Below are 24,919 nucleotides of genomic sequence, written 5' to 3'. Positions count from 1 at the left end.
AGGGGGCTAACAAAATGAACAGAAACATAAATATAATTCAGCCTCTTCATCTTATGAAATGTTTATTGCTTTCAAAAGTTAGGTATTTTCTTTTCAGGAATATATTAACTGAACTCAAGCTTTTTTGCTTAAATAAAGAGTTGTCAGACCTACAAGACAACTAATGTAGCCTATCCCCATGATTCTCATTAGAGACATTTTAAAGACTTCAGTGGGTGGAAAATTGCTAGAGCTTATTAGTAGTGGTCTTGTCCATTCTCTCATTGTAATATTCTTAGGGCTGATTTAAAGATCTCCTCTTACCATGAAAATTTCTCTCATTTTTGTTCAAGGGGGAGGAGTGTGAGTATCTGTTTCACACAATGAAATACATTTCTTAGGTCCTGATAATCCTCAAGCAGAATGTTGTTAACCCTGTAATTCTTTAAAGTTGGCCTAGATTGTTACAATGAATTCAAATCTGAACTGATTTAGCTGCCTTGACTACTTTCTAGAATGCAAAGATTATTTTCAAAATTTCTACTGGCATAGGAGACTATAATCTAAATAAATGTGTGTTCCCCCCTTCGTATTTTTAGGCTGCTGCTAAATACTGACCTTATTTCAAATATTATAATGGTTTCAGTGTCAGAGTATCTTTTTTTTAGGATTTATTTATTTTGGGGGTGGGGGAAGGAAGGGGAGAGAGACCTTCCAGCAGACTCCCTGCTGAGTGTGTAAAGCCCTGGAGCTGGGCTCAATCTCACAACCCTGAGATCATGATGTGACCTGAGCTGAAGTCAAGAGTTGGGCGTTTAACCGACTGAGCCACTCAGGTGTCCCCTGAGTATCTTTTTCATCTTCCCAAAAGTCTAGTAAATGCCTGACAATAGTAGGCACTTTATTAAAGAGGATGTATGGAAGGCCCTAAGCTAAAGAATTTGCTTGATTGAGAGGCTCTAATGGGTCTAAACAGAACTGCTTTCCATCTCCAAAGACTGCTGCCTGGGGTCATTTGCATTTGAATACCTAGAGTTAGTGAGAAAATTTGCTTAAGACTGAATCAAGATCAGGGTTCCTATTGAGAAGCTAAGTAATTTGAAGGGCTTTTAACACCTTGTTAAAGGAAGAGTCACCCACAGGGCCTTGCTGGGATTATCAGTGGGTGTTCCTGATGCTGTCCACCTAGACAAAGGAGATCGCACATGTAAGTAAGTCTGAGCCAACACTCAATGCAGTTAATATGGTAAGACTAGGACTAGGTAATAGTCCATAATCATGCAATCTACTCTGAGAGACCAGAGAAAAGAGAGAACATTGGGATTTAGAGTCCCTTGAGCAAGGCCATTCCAAGTGTGCATGAAATGAAACCCTGGGAGTGTCAGTTCTGTAGAAACAGAAATGTAACCTAGATAGACCTAGAAAAGTCCTATGGAGTCCCAAGACAAAGTATCTGCTTGAACAGAGTAACTGGAAAGAGACCACCCATTGCTTGTGGAGCAACCGTGATCAGAATTAAGGGACACGTGGGGCGCCTAGGTGGCTCAGTTGGTTAAGTGTCTGACCCTTGATTAAGGCTCAGGTCATGATCTCAGGATCATGAGATCAAGCCCCGCATCAAGCTTCAAGTTCACCAGGGAGTCTGCTTGAGATTCTCTCCCTCTCCCCCACCCTCTACCATGCGTGTGCGTGCACACACTCTCTTTCTCTCTCTCTCTCTCTCAAAGAATAAATAAATAAATCTTAAAAAAAAAAAAAAAAGGGACAGAAGATCCCACTGGCTTTGATGTTTAAATGATGCTCTTTGGGGGACGCCTGGGTGGCTCAGTCGGTTAAGTGTCTGCCTTCAGCTCAGGTCATGATCCCAGGGTCCTGGGATCGAGTCCCACATCTGGCTCCCTGCTCCATGGGAAGCCTGCTTCTCCCTCTCCCTGCCACTCGCCCAACTTGTGCTTGTTCTCTCTCTCTCTGTCTCTAACAAATAAAATCTCTATAAAAAATAAATAAATGATGCTCTTCGGTGGATAATATCAGCTCTCAATCAACAGAGGAACTGAATGCCTTTGGGTTTAGAGATGAAGAGGACACAGAGCTTCCAGCCTGACTGCCAACTTGTAGCCTGTCTTGTCCTGAAACCATGAAGGTGCAGTTAAAAAAACAAAATTCCACTGATTAAATTTAAAGATCAAGTCGGCTTTATTTAGTGATTTATGAATCAGGCAGCATCCCATTTAGCAAATAGAAAGGAGCTCTGAGGAACAATACAATCTGGAAGACTTCTGTAAACAGAAAGTACGAAGGGACAAGGAAGGAGTTGATGGTATCAGGCAAACTCACCATTCTTTAGGGAACAAAGAGAGTCAGTCAGTCTATTACATCACTAGTGCTGGCCAGGAAATTCCAGACTGACCGGTTAAGATTACATTCCTGGGGGAGATTACACTTGTAATTAGATTAGGTATTAAGACCCCTTTCGATGATGTGGGCTTAGAACAGGTTATTCTGTTATGGGCCTGTTGTCTCTTTTTTAACAAGGCTTATTGAGGAAAAAAGGAAAAGACACTCAAGTGGTGTGATTCTAATTCCTGGAACAATAGGGGTACTTGAATCACGATGCACCCTTTCAGCCACTGTTTCCAGTCCAGCTTAACAATATGAAAAGAGTGTACCTCAGCTTCTCCGAGTCCTGAGTGGGTGGGGTAGATGACTCATCCAGAAGGGGTCTCACTAAAGACTCCTCTGGAGACAGCAGCAATGTGGTCCTCATTAGCGTGGACGACCCCTCTGGAGGCCTGGCAGCAGTCACTGAGAAGAGAAAGGGCTTATCATTACTGCCCTGAAGGCCAGTAAGGACCGGCCTCTTTACCTCAAGGCTCTAAAACCCATCTGTACAATGATTGCAATTAAACCTGTATAGGGGGACAGTGATTTTTATGAAGTAATAGGCAGCACACAGAAAACTGGCAAAACCCAGCCTTGAGCATCTGTTTTTCCTGTCCCTTATTCCTGAGAGTTGCAGTCATAAATTATCTATAGTTCAGTCACAGGGGTGATAAGGAAAGCTGTGTGATACAGCAGGAATGCAGAGCTTTGTTCAAGGTGGCCTAAGCTACAAGGCAAAGAAGCAGTATGTCACCCACTGTCCCATGGGCTACAGCACATCTCACTCTGGTCCCACAGGGCCTCTGATTTGGCTGAAAGATGCAGCGGGAGTAGATGATTTGGTGCTAGCATATTTTCTCCTTTGTGCTGCTAAGATGATTAAAGACCCCGATTTGCTTCTCTTCACAGCCCCCTTGGCTGCCAGTTGGAAGAGTTCTCTGTCCTTGAATCCTTCTGAGTTGTATCTGAGAGTGAGATTTGAATCTGACAGAATTAAGAATAGTGTGGCTACTATAGCCTCTCCCCATCCTCATCCCTTTGGAGCTAGATAAGTATTTAATTTAAAAAAAAAATGAGGGGCACCTGGGTGGTTCAGTCAGTTAAGCCTCTGACTCTTGACAGTCTCAGGGTTGTGAGATCGAACCCCGCATCGGGCTCCTCACTGGGCATGGAGCTTGCTTAAGATTCTCTCTCTCTTTCTCCCTCTGTTCTTCCCCCCCCCCAAAAAAAAATAAATAAACAAAAATAAAGATAAATGAAAAGAATATGATGTAGGTGATGGGGAATTTGGTTCAGCGTATCTGACTTTTACACAGGGACACAAGACCCTTTAATATCCAGGAGATGGTTTTGAGTTACTTCTTTTTGCACTGAACATTAATATATTTGGGTGGGCACATAAAAACCTTATTTCCATGTGATAAAAAGATCAAGGTCTTTTAAGCCTTACGTTGTAAAACAAAGCAGTCATTGTTCTATTGATATGAAAGCTTTTGTCCAAAGTGGTTCATAAGTACTTATAGTTGAATATTTGAACCCCTTAATGCCATGACTGAGTCTGGTACCAAAAGAAGCTACTCATATTTTAATAACAGTCCAATCTTAGAATCCATTAGTAATATTTTCCCCATTCATGTCAGGATTCTGTATAAGTCTAAGATTGAACTAAGATTGGAGGTGCCATGGATTTCTATCAGCATTTGTCTCATGTATTAAAAGGTCTAGAAGCCACCTTAGTAATATAAAACTACTGCTCCAGAATGTAGTTATTATACTTCCCAGGGCTGTTGTTGAACCTGTGTTTGTCCCTGGGAATGGCCACAGTTAAACTCTAGAACACTGAAGATACATTTAATGGCCTGAATTAGAGAAGTATGAACATAAGTAATTTGTTTCTTTGTGTTAAAATTGCAAAGTTGGAAATTGTGCAAAATAAATTTTATGTACCACTCTGAGAATAACCAGTCTTTATACCAGTCTTCCCAAATTTATCCTCAATAGGAAAATTTCTTATTTCCTGGGGTTTTCTATGTATTCTAGATAGTTGGCTACAAAACTAGGTTATTTATATTGTGGAACATTATGTTGATGTCTGATTCTCTTTAGAGAACTTGGAGTCCTCTACTTGAAATTTACTTCAGTGGTGGATAATGTGTAACAACTATTCTTCATAAAATTTATCAACTAAATATAGCAGACATATTTATGTTTTAACTTTTTTTTTAATGTGCTTGACTATGGTTAAGAGAAAAACAGAATAACTGAAGGATACAATGAACACAACTGCAGTCTGCAGCTTCACTAAAAGATTATGTAACTCATAGGTAAATGGCATGATGTCCTTGGTTTTTATGACTGAATCAGTAAGCAAAATTTAAAGTAGTGGTTGAAATACTTCTCTATCTATGTGGATTATTAATGTTCACATCTTTAAACATAACTTGAGCTATGCTTTCTTGTCACCAAGAAATGTCAAAATTCCCCAAGATTCTGCAGCCTTTACCTAATAATAATAATACTATAACATATATTGTGCTATACGTATAACGTACATTATAGTAATAGGTCTGCAGCCGTCAGAAATGAGATATGAAGATGGGAGAAGAAGCAGGGCTTTATATTAGTGATGCTATATTAATTATGACAGAGAAGGCTTTTCTATTACAAGCTTCATTTTTAAGATGCTTGAAACTTTCCCACAGGAATTTTTCTCATGACAGGTTTTTTGTGTTTTTTTCCCTCTAGTAATGAAAATAAGGAGATTGGTTTTTAATGTTTTAAAAGATTTTATCTGGGAATAAAAGTGTTTTTCTATCCATTAGAACATTTTTTTTAGGTACTTTACTTTCTGAAACCTCAAAACAAATAGCTTTTTAATGACCTTCAAACTTGTCTCCAGTGAAGAAGTTTAGTGCCTTTGGTGTATTAGGCAGTTTGATTTGCAAATAATTAAATTACAAGCATTACCCAATGCTTCCTCTGCAAATTATTGTGTCCCCAAATAACAGCCCACTGCACCTTACAAATGAGGGAAACTTGTAATTAGTCGGTCAGTTACTGAAAATTAGCCATTCCTAGCATGTAAGTGTTGTGGGTACAGTTTTTATAGGTGCTAAAAAGGAAATGAGAGCTGAAAATTAGTTGTTGAATCCTGACATGGCACATTCAAATATAAGTGAGTTCTGCTAACAAAGGAGAGAGCAGTATCCAGCCGAAACAGTGGCCTATGTGATCTACTTTTGTTTAAAATGTCACTAAGACAGAATCACCTCATTCTCTGGGCTCAACAGATTGAGATCCACTCAGGAGACGCAAGGTTGAGATCCAAAACAGGAAAGGCCTTGACTGCTCATTAAAATGTTAATTATGCCATGGAGGGCTCAATGCTGTCCTTCAACCATGAATTTTCACTGCTTGCCTTATTAATGTAGAAAGTAACTATAGTTCCAGAGGAGCAGCATGATAGGAAGATAGGATACATGTGTATTCAAATATGTGGCAACATGTGTTTCCTTAAATGCCAGACTTTTGGGAAATGGACTCACAAGTTCTTTCCTTTGTCACCACAGCACTAGCCACACACCTACAGTTTCTAATTGTGTTCTAGGTTTTGGAATTTTCTTAATTAGGGTGGGGATGGACAAGCTGTATATTTGTCTCCACTGTACTTGAGGGCAGAGACTATGTTTGTCTTTCAATCTTTGAAATCTCTATGCCTGGTACAAAAAAGGCAGGAAAACATTTTATATAAATTTACCAATGTAGGAGGTTAAAGCAAAATTTCATATTCTCCAAATTATGAAAGTCAGTACTTTAGGGTGTCTACATCAGTCCCTGAAAAGCCCTAATTTCACCTACCCATAAACTAGAATACTGCCCTTTCAAATTTATTCTTGAGAATTTAAAAATCAACCTAAGGGGGTGCCTGTGTGGCTCAGTTGGTTAAGTGTCAGACTCTTGGTTTCAGCTCAGGTCATTATCTCATGGGTCAGGAGACTAAGCCCTTGTCTGCCCCTTGCTCACTGGGGAGTCTGCTTGAGCTTCTCTCCCTCTGCCCCTCCCCTGACTCATGTGTGAGCCTGCTCACACACACTCTCTCTCTAAAATAAATAAATATTTTTTAAAAATTAACTTAAGCATCATTAAGCGTTGAACTTTAAAAAGTCGTGTTACATAATTCGGTTATAGACACTCCTGCCTCTTTATTATCCTTTCTGCATGTGCTACCATTGAGGAATTAAAGCACAGGCTTCCCTTGCTTTTCCATTGCTGCTCTTAAGTCAAGTTGCCATGTAGTCAAGAGTGTATAGCTTGGCAAGTAAGTGGTATGAGATGTTCTTCTTAGAACAGTGCTTTCTCTGTGAATCCTTGTCAGCTGTAGCAGCCACTTGACCCTCACTTACCGAACATCTTTTTGTTTTGTGGGGGTGGGTAATTTATGGCATCCCAAAAAAGACATCCATCTTCAAGATCCCTCAATGCCAGAGGTTTGCAGAAATCACTACATTTTTGTAATTTCATGTATTATTACTTTCCACTATACTTATCAGAGCATTTATTTTAAATATTCCTAATATCCAAAGAAAGTACTTTGAATGAAAGGTTTTTTATTGATTATTTCATGGTTATGGCAGTGTTTTAGAAGATAGGAAATATGACGTCCTTTGAATTTCATGTCCGAGTATGACATGTATTCCTTCCCTGGTAATATGTACTTTTCTTCTTCATATTTCACTATCCCACCCATCATGTAAAATGTGATTTAGCTATTGGCCATGTGGTTATATGATCCCAAAGGTTTAGTGATCTCGGGTTCTGTTTCCAATTCTTACACTCTTTATATTAATAGCAATAACAAAAAATTCATGGTGAAAATCAATTCATACTATCTCTTTTTTCTTCATAGAGGACATTAGTTACTTTATTTCTTTTAACTTTGGGTCTTCCAAACATTCCCCACTTAAATCTAGAAATGTTACGGTGCCACCATAAGAGATAATCTTTTGTGGGTAATCTTGTTCATGTCACTTGACTACTCTGACATGGTTTCTTGTCAATAAAATGGTATATGTGATCATCACAATATATGGCATTTATTTAGGAATCTTAACTTTTAGAAATATGATTTTCATTCCCACTAATAATGCCTAGTTCGTATATCCACTAAACAAATAATTGATGAAGATATCCATTATCTTCAGTTTTATCAACACAGTATCTCTATGAGATGGGTAGAACATGCAACTGTCTAATTTTATAAATGAGAACATTGAGTCCCAGAGTAGGCTAGGGATTTCCTCCAGATAATAGCACTTTGGTGTGGCGCAGCTGAAACAAGAAGCCAAGCTTTCCCATTGCCATATCTGTGACTTAAACAAACAACTCCCCCCGCCCCCCACACACACACAACAAAAACTCTGCGGATAAAGATACCTGTTTTCCCATAGATTCTATAGATGATGTAAAAGGGGAGGAAAATTGGCAAGATCTTTTGAAACTTGTCACAAGCAAATTCAAAGTGTAATTTTAATTAGAAGGAAAAAAACCTGATGAAAGTTATTCTAATATTTACTGAAGCCATTATTATAAAGTTTGATTTGGTGCATGTACTTATCTCTGTCGTCACGTAGGTACAAAATGTTTGCAGTATGGCTTTTATTGAATGAGCTTTTTCACTTTAAACACTGCAATGCTGGGATATTGAGTAGTTTTTAAAGAATTCAGTAGTTGCAAATGAGTAATATTGGAGCTGGTACAAAGTTACTTGAATAAATACATGACTATGAACCACTTGGTTGTGAACAGATTATTTTCTTAGTTTATATTTTAATTGAATCCAGTTTTTCATATGCAGACCACTTTATTTCATTTCTATGTGTTTGTGTATGGTAATACTTTGTTCTGCCACTCCAATCATTTCCATTTCCTTTCTACTAATATCCAGGTTCCCAAATTGCACATAATACACTGAGGAAGCGAGCAGAGAAGCATTACCCTAATATTCAAGGTTCCCTTTGTCAGAGTTCTAAGAATATCATGTCATCCAAGTAGTCATTTAAACTATATATATGTCCAACAATTTTTGCATTTTCTATGTAGGCAATGATGAATCATATTTTTGAAGTATGATTAACTCTTCAAGATTTAAAATTTCTGTTTTTTGAAACTAATAACTCTGATATCAAAATCACATATTCCCAGCTTTATCCCAGAAACAAAGCATCGGGATTTTGAGTGAATTAAACTTCAACCTCTAATTGATGTCTTAGTTTCACATCTTAACAGTAAGTTGTTGAGATCTATCCTTCTCATTTGGGTTAACATTATAGACCTATGCTCAAATTTTTAACTTAAAAAACAGCTAAACTGTGACCCAGTGCCAGAAGTATGACTAGATCAGTTTACAGCCAGGCCACATCATAATTATAATTTCAGTTGGAATGGGGGAGAAAAGCTGTATAATACAAATAGCTGCTTAAGATGCTTACTCAGTGATTCTGCTGTTGAATGTTTTTGTGCCAGAGTTTTAGCCTATAGAAAACTGCTGTGAATCATAGGTGTACCTCTTACAGTGTTTTAGGAAATACTTTTGGTAAATAATGCTTAATAGTATAGTGATTTGATTTAGAGGTGTTAAGATGTATGGAAGAATTCACAACTCTTATAATTTCTTCGCAAGGTATTGTTGGGGAGGAAGACTTTCTTCTGCCCTTCAAGGTCTTTTTAGCTGGACTAAGAATCAAATAGATATGAGACAGATTAGCAAGAGAAGGTAAAATGTAATTTCCTCTGTACAGGGAATCCACACAGACACGGAATTCCAAAGACAGCCAAATGAGGTATCTGTATAGTCCTGAACTATGGAGAAGGGGGTAGGAATCTGGAACTTCAAAGGGAAGGAACACACTTCACAGGAAGATGAAACAGAGTTAATGTAAACAAATGTTTGCTGGGATACTCAGAAACAATGGGACATAAAAGACTCTGAGATTTTAATTCTCAAAATGCAGTGACCGTTTCTGAGCGCTGTCCCTGCATGCTCTGAACTCTGGTTGTGTGCTTTCATTGTATCTGCCTCTCACTGAGAGAACAGAGAAAGGAGAATCTGCTCTGAAGTCTTGTAGACTTGGGTTCAATTCCTGGCACAGCCCTTTACCAGTTGGGCAGCCTAGCATAGCCACAATCTCTTGGCTCCATTTATTTCTTTTAAACATATAACAGTAAAGCCAAAGGTAGGCAGTCCAGAGCTCGCATGGTTATTATGCAGATTGAGATATCCAGGCAGCTTCTAACCCCAGGCTCTTATAGCTCTTGGGTCCTCATGATTCTAGACGGAGGCATTAGGTCCATTTGTCTCAATATTCCTACCTGGGAAAATCACAACAATATCTACCTTGATATTTTGATCTAGGATTTAAAAAACATATATCTTTAAAATATCTACTATAGCACCTAACATTGAGTTAGATACTCTGTAAATGTTAGCTGTTATTTTCATTAGTGTGATTATTATTTGCCTATTGACTAATTAATGATGGCAGCTAGCATATTTTAACCTTTAATTATTAATAAATCATGGTGAAGATATTTATACATATTCATAACCCAGTAGATTGGCCTCCTTAATGTTATTTCTTCCCATACATTTTTCTACTCTTATTTCCAATTTTAAAATAATAGCAAAAAAAGATAGTAGTTGGCCCACTTTATCAGTTTTGTTTTTGTTTTGCTATTGAGTTATAGGAATTCCTTATGTGTTTGGATTTTAACCTCTTACCAGATCAATGGCTAGCAAATATTTTCTCCCATCTGTAGGTTGCCTTTTCACTCTAGTATTTGTTTCCTTTGTTGCACAGAAGCTTTTTAGGTTGATACAATCCACTTGTCTAGTTTTGCTTTTGTTGCCTGTACTTTGGGAATGGTAATTGCCAGGGCCTGGGGAGAGGAGGAAATGGAGAGTTTCTATTTAACAAGTATTAAATTTCAGTTATGCACAATGAATAACTTCTAGAAATCTGATGTACAACATTGTGCCTACATAGTCAATACTGTATTGTGCATTTAAAAAATTAAGACAGATCTCATTTTAAGTGTTCTTACCACAATTTAAGTAAAGTAAATAAAAAAATACAAGCTATTACTGGCAATAAAACTGGTACTACCATTCTTGTAAATGATGTTCAGTGACCCTTAAGGGCAACATGTTTTTGGTTTTAATGTGTATTTTATGACAAAGAGGCAGTGACACTACACCTGGAAGATAATTTCCACTGAAGCTCTCAAGCTCCAAAAGACAAAGTGCAAATCTAGTATGTCCACAAAGTAACCTAGCTCAGTGTCTGCATCATATTAGGTGCTGAATAAATATTTGTTAAATAAAAAAATGAATTAGTAGTGTAGAAAAGTCCAACTTTTTATATCAGGTCAAAATCTATACTGGGTATTTATTCAACAAATATTTATTCAGCATCTACTATGTGTCAGACACTCTTTTAGGATCTGGGAATACTGAAGTAAAAAAACTTACATTCCAATAAGCAAAGACAAGCAAAAATTAAAGTACATACATAATGCATTAGATGGGATAAATGCTAGGGGCAGCAACAGATCAGGGTAAAGACAAAGGGCATATGAGAAATTATTGGATAATGTATCAGTTATTATACAGCAAACCACCTCAAATCTTAGTGACTTAAAACAACTATTTTATTTGCTCACAGTTGTATGGCTCAGCTGTTTGGTTGAGTTCAGCTGGTTGGTTCTTCTGCTGGTTTCATCTGGTGTCATTCATGAAACTGTAGTTCTCTCTGGCAGTTCAACCTGGGGCTGGATGTTCTGGTTTGGTCTCACTCACATGTCTGGTAGTTGGTGCTGTCTCTCATACTCAGTGAAGCTCACCTGGGCTACTCCACATGATAGCAGAAAAGATGAGAGAATAGAAACTAAGATCTCTTGAGGCCGAGGCTCAGAAGTCACAAATCATTTCCATTGCATTCCTCTGATCAAATCAGGTCACAAGGCTTACCAAGATTCAAAGGAAGAAGAAATAAACTGTACCTTTTGATGGGAAGAGTTATTTAGAATTCATGGCTATTTTTAACCTACTACTGATGGGGAGTTACTATCTTATATTGGATAATTGGTGACAGCAACTCTGGTAGAATGACATAGTGCAGAGACCTACATGATGTGAGGGAGTAAGCAATGTAAATATCTTTGAGGGGTGCATTCTGGGCCAAGGCAATTCCTGGCGCAAAATGCCAACATGAGACAACAAAAAGCTCAGTGCCTTTGGAAATGATGGGCAAAGGCAAGTATGTTAGGAGATGAAAGTAGAGAAGCAGTGACAGACCAGATATTACAGGTCCTTATAGGCCATTGTAAGATATGTGTCTTTTACTCCAAGTGAGATCAGGAGAACCACTGACAGAATTTTGAACAAAGTGACATGAGTTGACATATGTTTCAACAGGATCTCTCTGGCTGCTGTGTTCACTTGAGGTTAGGTGGCAAGAATGGAAACAAGGAGCCCAGTGATGGGATTTACCCAGGCAAGAGATGATGGTTGCTTAGAATAGAAGGGTAGAACTGATGGCATTTTCTGGAATAATTTGTAATAAGGCAGAAAACATATTCTTGGATTTTGTATAGTCTTCCCAACCAGACCCTTCTCAAAGAAAGAAACTATGTTGTTATTATTTTTTTTTAATGTGTCTTCTACTTTAGCGTTTGAAAAGCACTCACTGAATACTCATTGACTGGTTGGTTAGTGAAGACTCAGTTCTTTCTGCTGGATTGAACATAATCATTATAGCATGCTGAATCAGAGTTCGTCATCAAATGATGTTTGAAGACCAAAAACAAATAGATGAGCCTGTTCAGACCCATTGATACACGTCAGATTACATTTCTACTATATGCTGAAGAACAACAAATGAATTAGAGCTAAGACAATTTGTTTGGATCCATCAGTATTAACAGTCATTTCTTGAAATGTAAATAATCATTAAATTAACTAAGCAAACATCATTTAGTCCCTACTAAGTGAAAAGCCGCATGGCAGAGATTCAAAGGCAAACAAGATACAGTTCTCAAAAAACACTGATATTCTAGTATGGCATGGAGAGTGCTAATTTTATAACTAAAGAAAGGGAGATGAATTTATCAACTAATATTCTAGTGTTGGATGAGAAGCATTAATAGACACACAGGATTGTGGGGGGGAGGTCTAAATATAGAGTATTCCTGGAACTAGTTCATTTCTCTATAACAAATTGGAAATCCAGTGTTTTGGTATAGAGGGGTCACTGTTAATTCCAGGCCCAGCACAGTGGATGATAAGTGCTCTTTCTGGTGGTAGCGAAGTACCTGCTTCTAAACGTCATCCCAATGAATGAAGTATATATGCTTTATGTGGGTGTTACTCTTTATTTATTGTTACATGTATACATACACACACATATATAATATAATATATAATATATATAATGCTATATACAGACATCATTATGATATAAAAAATAATTTTTAATAATCTTCCATTGAATCACAATACAGAGAATATCATTTTTAGAAGGAAAAAAGAACTTAGAACTTTCACCCATATTGTGTTTTCATAATTTGGAATTTAAGCTTTTGTATCACCCAGAGCAGTAAATGATCTCACTAAAGAGACAGGAGATGTTTTATGTCATGAAAAATTGGAATAAAATCAATGTTTTTCTTTAATGCATCATAGGATATATTGCTTAAATATAGGATATAAACAATACAGTATGACAATCTACCTTTTACTAACTTTATTCATTGATGACTCAGTTTGCTAAAATTGTGACATAGTACCATAGTGGTTGCAGGTGTATATATGCATGACATTCAGATATTCTTACAACTTCATAGGACATGTTACATTCTGTTTTAAAAGAGATTGCAATTAAAACTTAGCATTGAAAACTTCTAGTATGGAAGTGAGAAGCCCAACTTTGCTTTCTCACTCTGACTTAAAACATGTCTCCTGAATTCACCGTACTTTACTTTTCTTATCTATAATATTAAATGGTTGGGATAGATCAGTGATTCTCAACCCTGGCTGCATACAGAATCATCTGGGGAGCATTAGGAAAGTAATAATGCCCACGACCCACCCCCCAGGGCTTAATTTTTAAAGGTCTCCAGGTAACTTTAATGTAATCAAGTGTAGAAAACCAATGGGCTAGATGCTCACTAAGGTTACTTCTAGCAAAACTTTCTAATTTTTTATTCACTGTGTTTTGACATAGTAACAGTTGCTAGAGATAACTATTTGCAATATTTGCAATGTCCTAAAAAGTAGAAATTACCCTCAAATACTGTTTCAGCTCAAAATTGAGAACATTTGCTCATTTGTACTCCAAAATTTTCTGTACTATGGGAATAATTTACACCAAGAGCCATATAGATATCATTTACTTGGGTGTAATGTATACATTAAAAATAGTATAGATTCACCTAGTTTTTAGAAATTAGTAACTATTATCACTTTATTTCAGTATACATATATGGTAAGAATAGTGTATTCAGAAATTGTGTGTAAATTTTTTGAATTGTCGTTGTAGCTGTTTTGATTTTGAATAAATGGGCCGTTAATATTCTAAGATAATAAACCTCCTAAGGTGTATAACTTATTCATAATAAATACTTTACACATTGATTTATTATGAAACAGAATAGACAGTTTTATAAAAGAATGTTCAAGTGAAATGTCTGGTTGTATTGGTATTTCGAAAGATAAAAGTTTGATTTCTTGGAACAGTTTTAAAATGTGTCACTGTAAGCTTTAGCTATCAGATTTTACTAAACAACTTTTTGTCAAAGAGAACAGATAATTTTTTTCTGTAATCTTAAATACTAGAGAATATAGCCACATGCTATATTATTTAAAACTCCCATGAAATCAGGAACCCAATGATATACTCAGATCCAGAAAGAAATCAGATAGACTGTTAGGAAATTGGAGAAAGGCCTCAAATAAATATTAAGCTAGAAAGTAATAGATTTTGTGTCTCACATTTTCACAAAATTCTGTGCCTGTGGGTATGTACTTTTGAATACTTGGGATAGGCAGACTCTTCTTCTTTTAGCCAGCCTAATAATAGGAAGAAGGAGAAGAAGTACAGATGACAGCTAACAGCTAACATGGGTGAATGTAGGTGTAACCAACAAATAATGTGCTGGCTGTATGGAATTTCTGCAGGCCTAGTTATTTTTGAAAACTATTTGAAATAAATTTTAATGCCCAGAAAAGATATTGTGAAAAAGAAATAGGTGGTTTTTCGGTATAGTATGTATATCTGTATCATCATTCTGTGTTCTCTTCTGACATTGTCAGTCTGTTATTATATCTTTAATGTTCCTATATATTTCGTTGTATTTGTTTGCCTTATTGATGACAACCTAGACTTAATAACTAAAAATAATTCACAGATACCAGTAATCATAGCATGCAAAAAAACTGTGACATTGGAAGAATAATATGACTGCTGCAATAGTCCACATTTTTGAAAACCTTGTTCTTTGCAGACTGGGGAAGTTATTTTGCTTCACATTAGCTCTATCAAATATCAGTTTGCTTTACAAGATCTCCCTGAAATCAATCAGACACGTGTACCATGCTTTCAAAGAATTTTGTACAGTAGCAATAAGCTATGAAGTGTTTGAAAATACAGATGACACATACTATAGGTCTTGTAATAATAGTGACATGTATGGTGATTTAGAGAATAATTATAAGAGTTTATATGTTTTTAAAATGTTAAGAGGTTTTATGAAACAATATAAAATATAGCTTGAGAATGGTATCATGTTTATTGCTTAGCTCTTGGGATTGACCAAATGTAGAAGTTACCCTCTTACCTTTCAAGATCTTCTCTACTATTCATCTGCTCCAAATTCTGATGTTCTCCTATCAGATACGTTATTTTGTGTTTTATACCTTGTTTTAAACTGAGAAGAGTACATCACACTATACTCACTCATATTATTATTTATTAATTTAATCAGATAAAGTCAACAAAGCAATAATAATTCCAAAGAGAGGTAGGGACATAGACTATGTAGCCTCAAGAAGGTACACATGGAAAGGGGCCCAGTGAGATTTGAAGCATTTCATGCTTGGGAAAACTGGTATCACTTTCCAATTTTGCCCAAGGCTGGGTCAGGTCAGCAATGCAATCACTGTACAAACAAAGTAAAGTAAATTGACCTACTTTTCTAAAGATGTCATGTCAAATTTACATGATCTTCAGAGTCCAGCATCATTATATTGAACATAGACTTAATATCTGATAGCCAATGTTTAGTGATGCTAATATTTTCTTAATTACCTGGATATAAATACATAATTTTGTCTCATATGAGGTCTTATTTACAGTAAAGTTTTTATTCCTTATTAAGACTTTAAATTGGTTTATTGATCATAGCTACATAATGTGAAAAGTTTAAGTACTAGACTCCATCTTGAAAGCACAGATACTGCATTAAAGTAGAGCTGCCATCCAGGATGAATAATGCAGATGTTATGTTTTAAAACATGTCAGGTTCTCTTAACTATATCTTTTTTCCTTAAACTTTAATCAGCTAAGCTAAATGTTTTTCATTTGGCCTTAACTGTTTGTCTCAAGAAGATAAGAGACAGACAGCTAATGAAATAAATTGAAGGGCTGCTATGGTTAGGTAGAATTGGAATTTAATACTGTTGCAGTTGGTTGAAGGTATAACTGATACATATTTTTAAATTTGACATGGCTGCATGACATCATGAGAAAGAAAAGAGACCTCCTAATTTTGAATTGATAATACTTAAAAGTATTTGGGTGAGCTTAATTTTTTTATGTGGCCCTCCTCAAATACAGTGTATTCCTTCTTAAAAGAATTTGTAATTAAGAGTATTTTGAGTCATGAATATTAATGATACAAAATCACATATATTGAAAACATTGCTTCTAGATACCAAAAAGGATAGTGTGAATTATATTCTGTAGCTCAACTTGGAAGTCCAACTGTCACAGAGAAGCCTCTCTCATTGAAATCTCTCAGAAATAGACTGCATGCATATTTAACCCAATAGCTTTAGGCATTCAAGGATGGAGTAGGTGAAATCAAAAGTACCACATTCAAAATCATGTGTTATTTCCTTCAAATTTTAGAGTAATTTTTAACACAGATAATAATGTGGTTTGAAATTAAAACACATACACAGGTTTTGCTAGTTGGAGAGTTTCCATACCAGGGGGAGGAGAAGTGAAAATTGGTGCATTCAGCATATAACACGTGTAATGCTAATAAAGTTGATTGGTCGAACTTTCTAGCTTTTTTTTTTTTTTCCTTCCTCTTCCTGTAGAGTAGTTCAGCTGGGGGTGGAAGGGTTCTCCCCCATCTTGCACCCCCTACTAAGAAAGTGTAGGTTGATACCATTTTTATTGTTCTGCTGGGGTGGGAAATAAACCATATGCTTTAGAATTTTGAATGGCTATACCAAAGAGAAAATTGAAGCAGGCCCTCTTTCCCCCTTCCTACCAGACTTTGGGGTAGGGTAATTCCTCAAATGTCCTAGCAGACTTGGTGTTAGCTTAATGTTTCTACTCCAGGGCAGAGACGCAGGTCAGGGGAAAAAATGTCAAGGGCTTCAGAGGCGTGTTGGGCTGAATGAAGTGTGGAGTGGGAAGCTTATGTCTGAAACCTACCCCTCCCCTGGATACCGGGCAAAGGCAATGAGAGTCGTAACCAGCTGATGCCGCTGCTGCTGCTTCCCGTTTCCAGGGTGAAATTTTCACAGCAGCTAATTCTAAAGGGAGGAAAAATCCCTAACCATCAGCGGAAAAGATCCTGTCACCCAACCCAAGCTATATAACCTTTTAGGCAGGCTTTTCAGAGAAATCCGCATTTTAAAAGCCAGCATTCACGATCCAAAAATACAGGACGAGAATCAGAGCTGGTATGAAAATCTGAAAAGCCTCTTTACACTCTGAGTGTTTGAAACGATCCGATGAGCATAGGAAGTGGCTGCCAACGCTCTGGCGGCTGCTCGTGCTGCCACTGCCGCCGCTGTTCCTCATAGAGGGCTGGACAGAGCTAGTCCCGGTTTCAGCACCTCCGGCGCTGGACAGCTCTTTGCACGCTGCACCCGCCTGCTTGCTTTTTCCAAACACTCTCGCTTTGCATTACTGGAGATGCATCTAAATTACGTTCTGTTCAACAACAAGTAGATTTTTTTTTTCCTGAACGGGAATTACAGTAGACGATTCTCTCAATTAAACTGCATTTTCTTCTTTACGGATTTGGCCGTCAGGCGTATTTATCCCGATCTCCCCCCCACCCCCCCTTTGCAGGAACGAGTCTTTGGGAACGTGGTCCACCCAGGGATGTAAAACTGTGCTTACCGATGCATCCCATACGAAATGCTTATGTGATCGTCTCTCTACCTTCGCCATTTTGGCTCAGCAACCTAGAGAAATAGTAAGTAACAAAGGGAAAACAAGGCTTTAATGCAAAGGCAGGGACATTGTGGAGAGTGTTTCTCCAGGGAACTGCATTTTAAAAGGGGAAATGGAAAATGTTGCAGGGTGGCAAAATTGGGTTCGTCTCCTCCTTAGCTACAGTAGCTTGGTAAAATGAATTCTAGTTGGTATGCTGTAACTAAATTCTACTCAATTTTATGTCTTCTAACTTAAAATTTCTGCAGTATAGTTTTGAGGATGTACTCCATCATATTACTAATATGCTGCAAACTTTCAAATAAAAATAATTGCCAACTTAACCTTTATTTTAGAACTGTAAAGCTGGTCTGGGGAATTTGTGAGAATACTGTTGGTGGTAGAATGAAGACCCCAGACACTATAAGCCAAACATATTGCATATCTGCATTGGATATTTTCAGTACAGGTTTTCTGGGGGTGTCCTTGGATATTTATTTAAACAAAAAAAAAACAAAAAAAATGAAGTTTTCATGAAAGCACGGACTGCCTGAAACTGTAAAATCATTCCTTAAAAGTGTAGGCTTGTAAAAAAAAAAAAAAGAAAGAAACTTGTTTCTTAAATAGACAGCTGCATAAACTGTCTAAAAGAAAAATAATATCCTCATCAAATGTATTTTGAAAAATTATTTCCAAAATATTGAAATACTGAAAAATAATTATTAAGATGAATGTGACTTTTTGTCTAAATTTGGCCTAAATATGCCTCACTCTTCTTATTTATTTTGATGACAGAAATACATAATATAATTTAATGTGCATACCTAAGGTTTGGAACACACTTGATCTTATAGTGTTTTTCTTCAAACATCCAATATCAAAAATAAGAAAAACAACAGATTTCATTAGTTAGTATCATATTAGTGTCTAAGGAAAGAAACCTCTCAAGTCAGTGACTGCTTATAATCTTTATATGTGTTTTAAAATATATAAGACTTATTTGTCAAGGTCATGTATTTAGGGACTGATACTGGTATTGTGAAAATTATCTCTGCATATTTTGTTAATAGAAAAAACCCCCACAAAATATGTTGTAAGTTGTTGCATTTGAAATTTGATTTTCTTCTATATCCTTAGAGGCCAGGCAAGTGAAATTAAATAAGAGAATACTTGACTTAGAACAAAGTTGTCAAAAGTCAGAAAGTTTGAAAATTTTCCAGTATCTAGGTACCAGGTTGGGGTAACAATGAGTTATAAATGGGAAGATCAAAGTAAATTTTATCAAAAAGCATACTATGAAATAACTGAACTGTAGTTGAAGAAAACTGAATGCTGCTTCAAATTTCAGCTAGAGAAAATTTAAGATGTGAATATTCACCAAGTTTTAGTTTTAGATATTTATTGTAGAAAGCCATAGTGGGTAATATGCCATAATCAAGCATTTAAAACTCTAAGGCCTTTATTACTTCACAGTGGGAGAGAGGGGGGAGCTAGAATTAGTCATTTTAGAGGTTGAGAATATATGAACAAAGTGATTACTGGGTAATTATCTGGTAACTATAACAATTCTGTTGGCTGTTTTTGAGTATTAGTATAGTTTTGCTGAGTTTAGAAGTTATTTTCATTTATAAAAAAAAAATCTCTTCTTTTTGTGTTTCTTTTGTTTAATTTACAGATCATGGAATCCTCTGGTACACCTTCAGTTACCCTAATAGTAGGCAGTGGCCTTTCTTGCTTGGCCTTGATCACCCTCGCAGTTGTCTATGCAGCATTATGGAGGTATGTAATCAATTAATGCACTTGAAATGGAGTGTTCTCTTATTCAGGTTAAATCTGGCAATATGATAAACATTATGTCTCCTTTCTTTTTAATTTACTGAAAGAAATATTTTTAGAACAAAGTTATAATTGCTGTAATTGAACTATAATAAATGAGCTTAATAATAATAATAATAATAATAATAAAATTCTTACCTAATTTTCTTGTATTTGCCTATGATGAGAAAATAAACAACACATACACTTTTCTTCCCAATTCAAATGATGATAGCTTTCAACAAGTTGCTTACCCTCAACCATGGTATTCTTATCCCCCAAGTTCAGTCAATGTTTGTTTCTATTTATCCCAGTTGCTATTGAGCTTGAGAGTTGAATTGGTACAATTAAAGTAATTTCTCTGTTACAGAAATATGGTCTCCAAATTCTTAAGTGTTCAGTTTTAAACTTAAGAATTTAAACACATGCTTTCAGTATATCCCAGACAATGAGTAAATCTTCTATACTATTAATGCATTAACATAATACCACAATGCTATAGGAAAGTCCTCTTTCTTGAATGTTTCCAAAAAGTCAGATTTTGACAAATTGGTTAAAAGAAGTAAAAAATACATAAGTAAGTGGATGTGCTTGAAAAACTTTGTTCTACAATATTTGAAATTGCATCAGCTTGATAGTACATGAAAATTTAGTATTTCTCTAAGATTTCTTCTATTAATAAAAATTAGACCTGTATATTTTAGACATTTTATTATGTCTACTCACATATTGATAAACAGCACATAACCAAATGGCCAAAATTCCTAACGGATTTAAAAAATGTTAAGTGTAAAACATTTCTATATTCATCTTGATTATTAAAAATGTTCCAAAAATGGTTGTTATATGAGTAAGTAGAAAATTGTACATTATTTCCTGAATATTTGCAATATTAAAATTGCAAAAGTAGCTAGTCCTTGTGTTTTACTGTTACATACGTTAAAAAACAATTCAGTTGAAGAACTAATTATAATTTAATAAAGAAAGGTCATTTGATTTAACATCCTTTCCAAAAAAATGTTGTCCATTATATTTTTCACTCTTTTGAGGATAAGAATTAATTGTCCAGGATATTAAATTGTCAACGATATTAGAATTTTCATACTTCAAACAAAAATATGTACACATTCTTGTTCCATTGACACAGGTACATAATAAAGGTTCTGCCTTCCTGGGAAGGAGTTACCCGGTAGTAAAACACTGACAGAGTGAGAAAATCTGATAAAATATGGCCAATCCCATGGAATTAAAGAAATGTTTGGTCTAGGCATGGCATTATAGACAATAGAATCCAAGCTTCAGGGTTTAGTCAAGCAGACATTGCCCTGGGAATGGAAGAGCAAGATGGACAAAGGCTGGGAAGAAGACCACTTTGTCTCCCATAATTGCCTAAATGGCACTTTTTGGAAAATGAGGCAGTGTTGAAGGGCCAGGACTTCAGGCGATCTCAACAGTGTCATACTTCATACTCACTGAAGTAATTAGAACTAAGTTCCATTTCTCAGTACTTAGGGTTCAGGCACCAATTCCACCTTCTTTTCACCTCTCAATACCTATAGCTAACATTAGCATAAACATTGCCAATATAAATAATATATAAAGAAGCACAAGATTAATTTGTCCATAATAAAGTTTTCTTTAATCCAGAAGATCCAGGGAAATCACCTATTAGTTTTCTAAGAATTACCCAAACACCTGGAAGGATCTATTAGTACTTGATGTGAAACTGAGAAGTGTAGAAGAGAGCACCAAGAAACAACATAAATTTTGATTCCTAACTTTAGTGGCTAATCAATTCATTGTCTACAAATGGAAGAATTGAAGTAGTATTAATAATTTTATGGAAGTTCCAAGATTCCTAAATTATTAAGTGAATCCTGTAGCATGACAAATTTAATGAATGTTATAAACATTAAATTTACCTTATAATAGTACCGTATGGTATTACCGCATGGTAATACTCATGTTAGGATCCTGCTGCCTTTTTTTCTAATTAAAACGTTTAAATTTAAAAATGTTTAATGGTTTATAAAATGTATGAACATCAGAATTATTTTATATATAACGTAGTGTTTTGAAAATTGTTGGTGTCCCTTATAGTTCATTAGAAATGTTCATCAAAAAATTAATATACTAAGGTATGTTCTCTTCATCTACAAATATGTTCTGTAGAGTTATTACATCAAAGAGCAACTGAGCATATCTTTTTAATCTATATATTGAAATGATGCATTCACAAATTTTGTTTAAAACCTCAAATATAAAAAGTTTTGGGAGTTGAGACGTTTTATAGAAAATTTTAAGGCAATAATGTGACTCAGTATTGATGAATAATAGGAATACCTAAAAACTCTTCAGGGTGGTCAGTCTGGGTTTTTTATCACCATGATTTTCCTACTTACAGAGCAAATGATATCACCGAAACCCTTTTAATAATGTTATCTGTGTGCTTGTGCTGTCATGAAGCCATTAACATCATATGAAGGGTCAGTTTTGTGCAGCCCTTAAACTTTTTATGTTCCATCTCTCACTCACATAAGAAGAAACAACTTAATATTTGATGATGTCTTTAGCTTCCCAGTGTGTGGTTTATTATATTTTTAGATACTGATGATGCAGGGACAAGGTTAAGCAACTCTTGAGGGCATTTTGTATTGAGAATTGACCTAGGTTATTCCTATTTGGGTTTGTTTTGTGAAGAAAGGAAATTTTTTTATACTAAAAAATTGCTTTTTGTATTTTATTATTACTCCTGTTTTTGTTTTGTGTTCTCTTTTGAAATGTGTGATGGAATGTGGGGCTTCTGCCTAAATATTCCTCAAAGACAGAGATAGAGAAAGAACTTTGATAGATTTTATTTTCCAAAGAGTGCCTCCAGATCTCTGGCACCCTACCTAGCCCTGCACAGTAAACCCGTGCCTGCTGTGGAAAATGATTCCATGTACTAATACAAATTGAACCGCCTCAAATACACAGCAAGTACAAGTATGTCTTTTTTGTTACTGTCACTCAGTGATTTACCACTGGGTACAGTAAAGCAAAATAACCGTTACCCTTTTAGGGTAAGAGCTGGTAGAACATTTGATTCTGAGCAGTTTCCTCTATGGCTTACATCCTTGATGCACTTAAAAGTTCTATAGCAGACTGTAGATAAACACTTCTTCATAAGGGTAAAATACGGCAGACACCAAGTAATTTGCCAGCCCAATGGCAAATTATCATTTGTGGATTGGACTACTTTCTGGAGATGAAGATTCATTTTCTTGTCTTTTTCTTTTTCTTTCTTTTTTTTTTTTTTTTGGAGCAGTTAGTTAAGGAAAAGAAAAATATAAAGAGTAACAAACTACATAAAAATATTTGAGTGTATGAAATGGTGGATAAGTGTTCATGGTTTCATGAAAGTAATGGTTGCTTTCTAGTATACAAGGGGATACTTGAGAATCTGTGTGGGGTTTTTCCTTTTGGTTTCTATTGATTTTACATGATAATATATACATATACATAATGGTAATTATAGTAATTGATATATTTCCAAGAAATTTTATATTTTTAGTAAAAAAAATTATATTGATAGCAGATACAAGTTCAAGTCTGTCAGAAATGCCATGTTATCCATACAAACGTCTAAAGAAAATAAAATTACTCTAAAGGACTCTAGGACATGCCGTGTCACTATAAAATTGGGTCTCTAAGAATAATCTTTATTTAAAAAAACATTTTTCCTACATTTTCTTCTATAAAGGATATATTTTAGTGTTTCCTTTTCTGGATGAATTTCACCAGTTTGCATGATATGGAATTCTTCTTCATCTTTCTGCTGAATTTTAAAATTGGACACTCTCTCTCTCTCCCTGGCTAGGTACATACGCTCTGAGAGGTCTATAATTCTAATTAACTTCTGCCTGTCTATCATCTCATCCAACATCCTCATACTGGTTGGACAGACTCAGACACATAATAAGGTATGACTGGTAATTATTCTGATTCTATTTGTGTGTTTATGTTTTGAGATAAAGCTGATTATTGATAATCTAAACATTCTAGATAAAATGGAGAACTTCTGACAAAAATTATTTTTAAAAATAAAATTATTTCATTAGTTTCTAAATAAAAGTATTACCTAGTCTAGACCAGAAATACATTCCTTTGGCTTAACTTCCTGGGGTTGAAGAGGCTATTTATAATAGTAAAGATATGTTTATTAAACATTATATCAAAGCTCTGTGAGTTCAAAGCCTTGGAACATCAAAAGAACAAATTTTGATTCATTATCCTAATTGTAAATAGAATTGCCTGTGTTTTGGTCTACTTTATTAACACTGATTCCTAATAGTCAACTATAAATTGCTTACAAGTATAACATAGATCATGAAAATCTACCCCAAAGTTGTCTGTTGGCAATAACTGAAGAGAGTACTAGGTAAAAGCAACAATAGATTTTATGCTTTTCAAAAACTTTTACTTCACCAAAAACATTTCGATACTGAACCAGCATTGCGGGTCTTGAACTGCACAGTCACTTTGAGCAGAATGTAGAAGCATAGGTCCTATTCATACAAATTGGGTTCAGTTGGATGACCATGTTTTTTCCAGCAATGACTGTCAGCTTTCTTTACTAAACTACTCTGAATGCATTGTAAGAAACCCATACTAGCAATCTTAAATTAACTTACCCCAATCTCAAAGTAATTCTGGTAAACATTGCTTTGATAACTTTTGTTGATTAATCCCAGCCTGTTGTTTTCTCAACTTTTTTATTGTCAAATACTAAAACCCAATAATTGAACCTTTTTCCCCCAGAAGATGTCATTTAAAAAAAATTAATGTACTTTTCAGTAGGTTCTTTTGATAGATTAGATATTTGTAGGACATGTATCAACATCAAAGATATGGATAGTCTAATTTTGCTAACCCATGCTCCTAAGACTGCTGATTACCACCCAAGGAATCTGATTTTGGATCTGGGTAGTTAGGGCCTAGGAATCTGCTTAGGTGATTCTAATGAAGCTTTCTTCTTGAACCATATTGGTCTTGGACAGGGGGAGAGCCCAAGGGGGAGGTCACTAACCCTGAAGGACCAAACAAAAACAATTAACAACCCAGTAAAGAGCCCTGTGGAAGTAAAAAGAACTTTCATGTATTTGAATGTTCTGCTTTTTCCTATTTATGACTATGTAACATAAATTTAAAAGTATATATAAATGGGGAAAGGGAAAACAGGAAGTAAGGAGAAAGAACAAAGGTTGAGGAAGATACCAGCTGGAATTAGGAGAGGAGAAAGAAATGTACAAATA

General features: G+C 35.6%; 1 protein-coding gene across 4 annotated transcripts in view; it reads left to right on the top strand.

Moving 5' to 3' along the window:
• ADGRB3 (adhesion G protein-coupled receptor B3) overlaps window positions 1–24,919 on the top strand; it is a 711,244-nt gene that overhangs the window by 539,054 nt on the left and 147,271 nt on the right. For all 4 annotated transcript variants that reach the window (XM_078055165.1, XM_078055166.1, XM_078055167.1 and 1 more), the window contains 3 exons: window positions 17,727–17,853; window positions 19,486–19,589; window positions 23,485–23,587. In XM_078055165.1, the coding sequence (XP_077911291.1) occupies window positions 17,727–17,853; window positions 19,486–19,589; window positions 23,485–23,587 (334 nt within the window). The remainder of the gene's footprint in view (window positions 1–17,726; window positions 17,854–19,485; window positions 19,590–23,484; window positions 23,588–24,919) is intronic.

The sequence above is a fragment of the Halichoerus grypus genome, chromosome 9, assembly GCF_964656455.1.
Source record: "Halichoerus grypus chromosome 9, mHalGry1.hap1.1, whole genome shotgun sequence".
NCBI lineage: Eukaryota > Metazoa > Chordata > Mammalia > Carnivora > Phocidae > Halichoerus > Halichoerus grypus.
The sequence above is the reverse complement of the archived record's forward strand: the minus strand, read 5'-3'. Positions and strand labels throughout refer to the sequence as shown.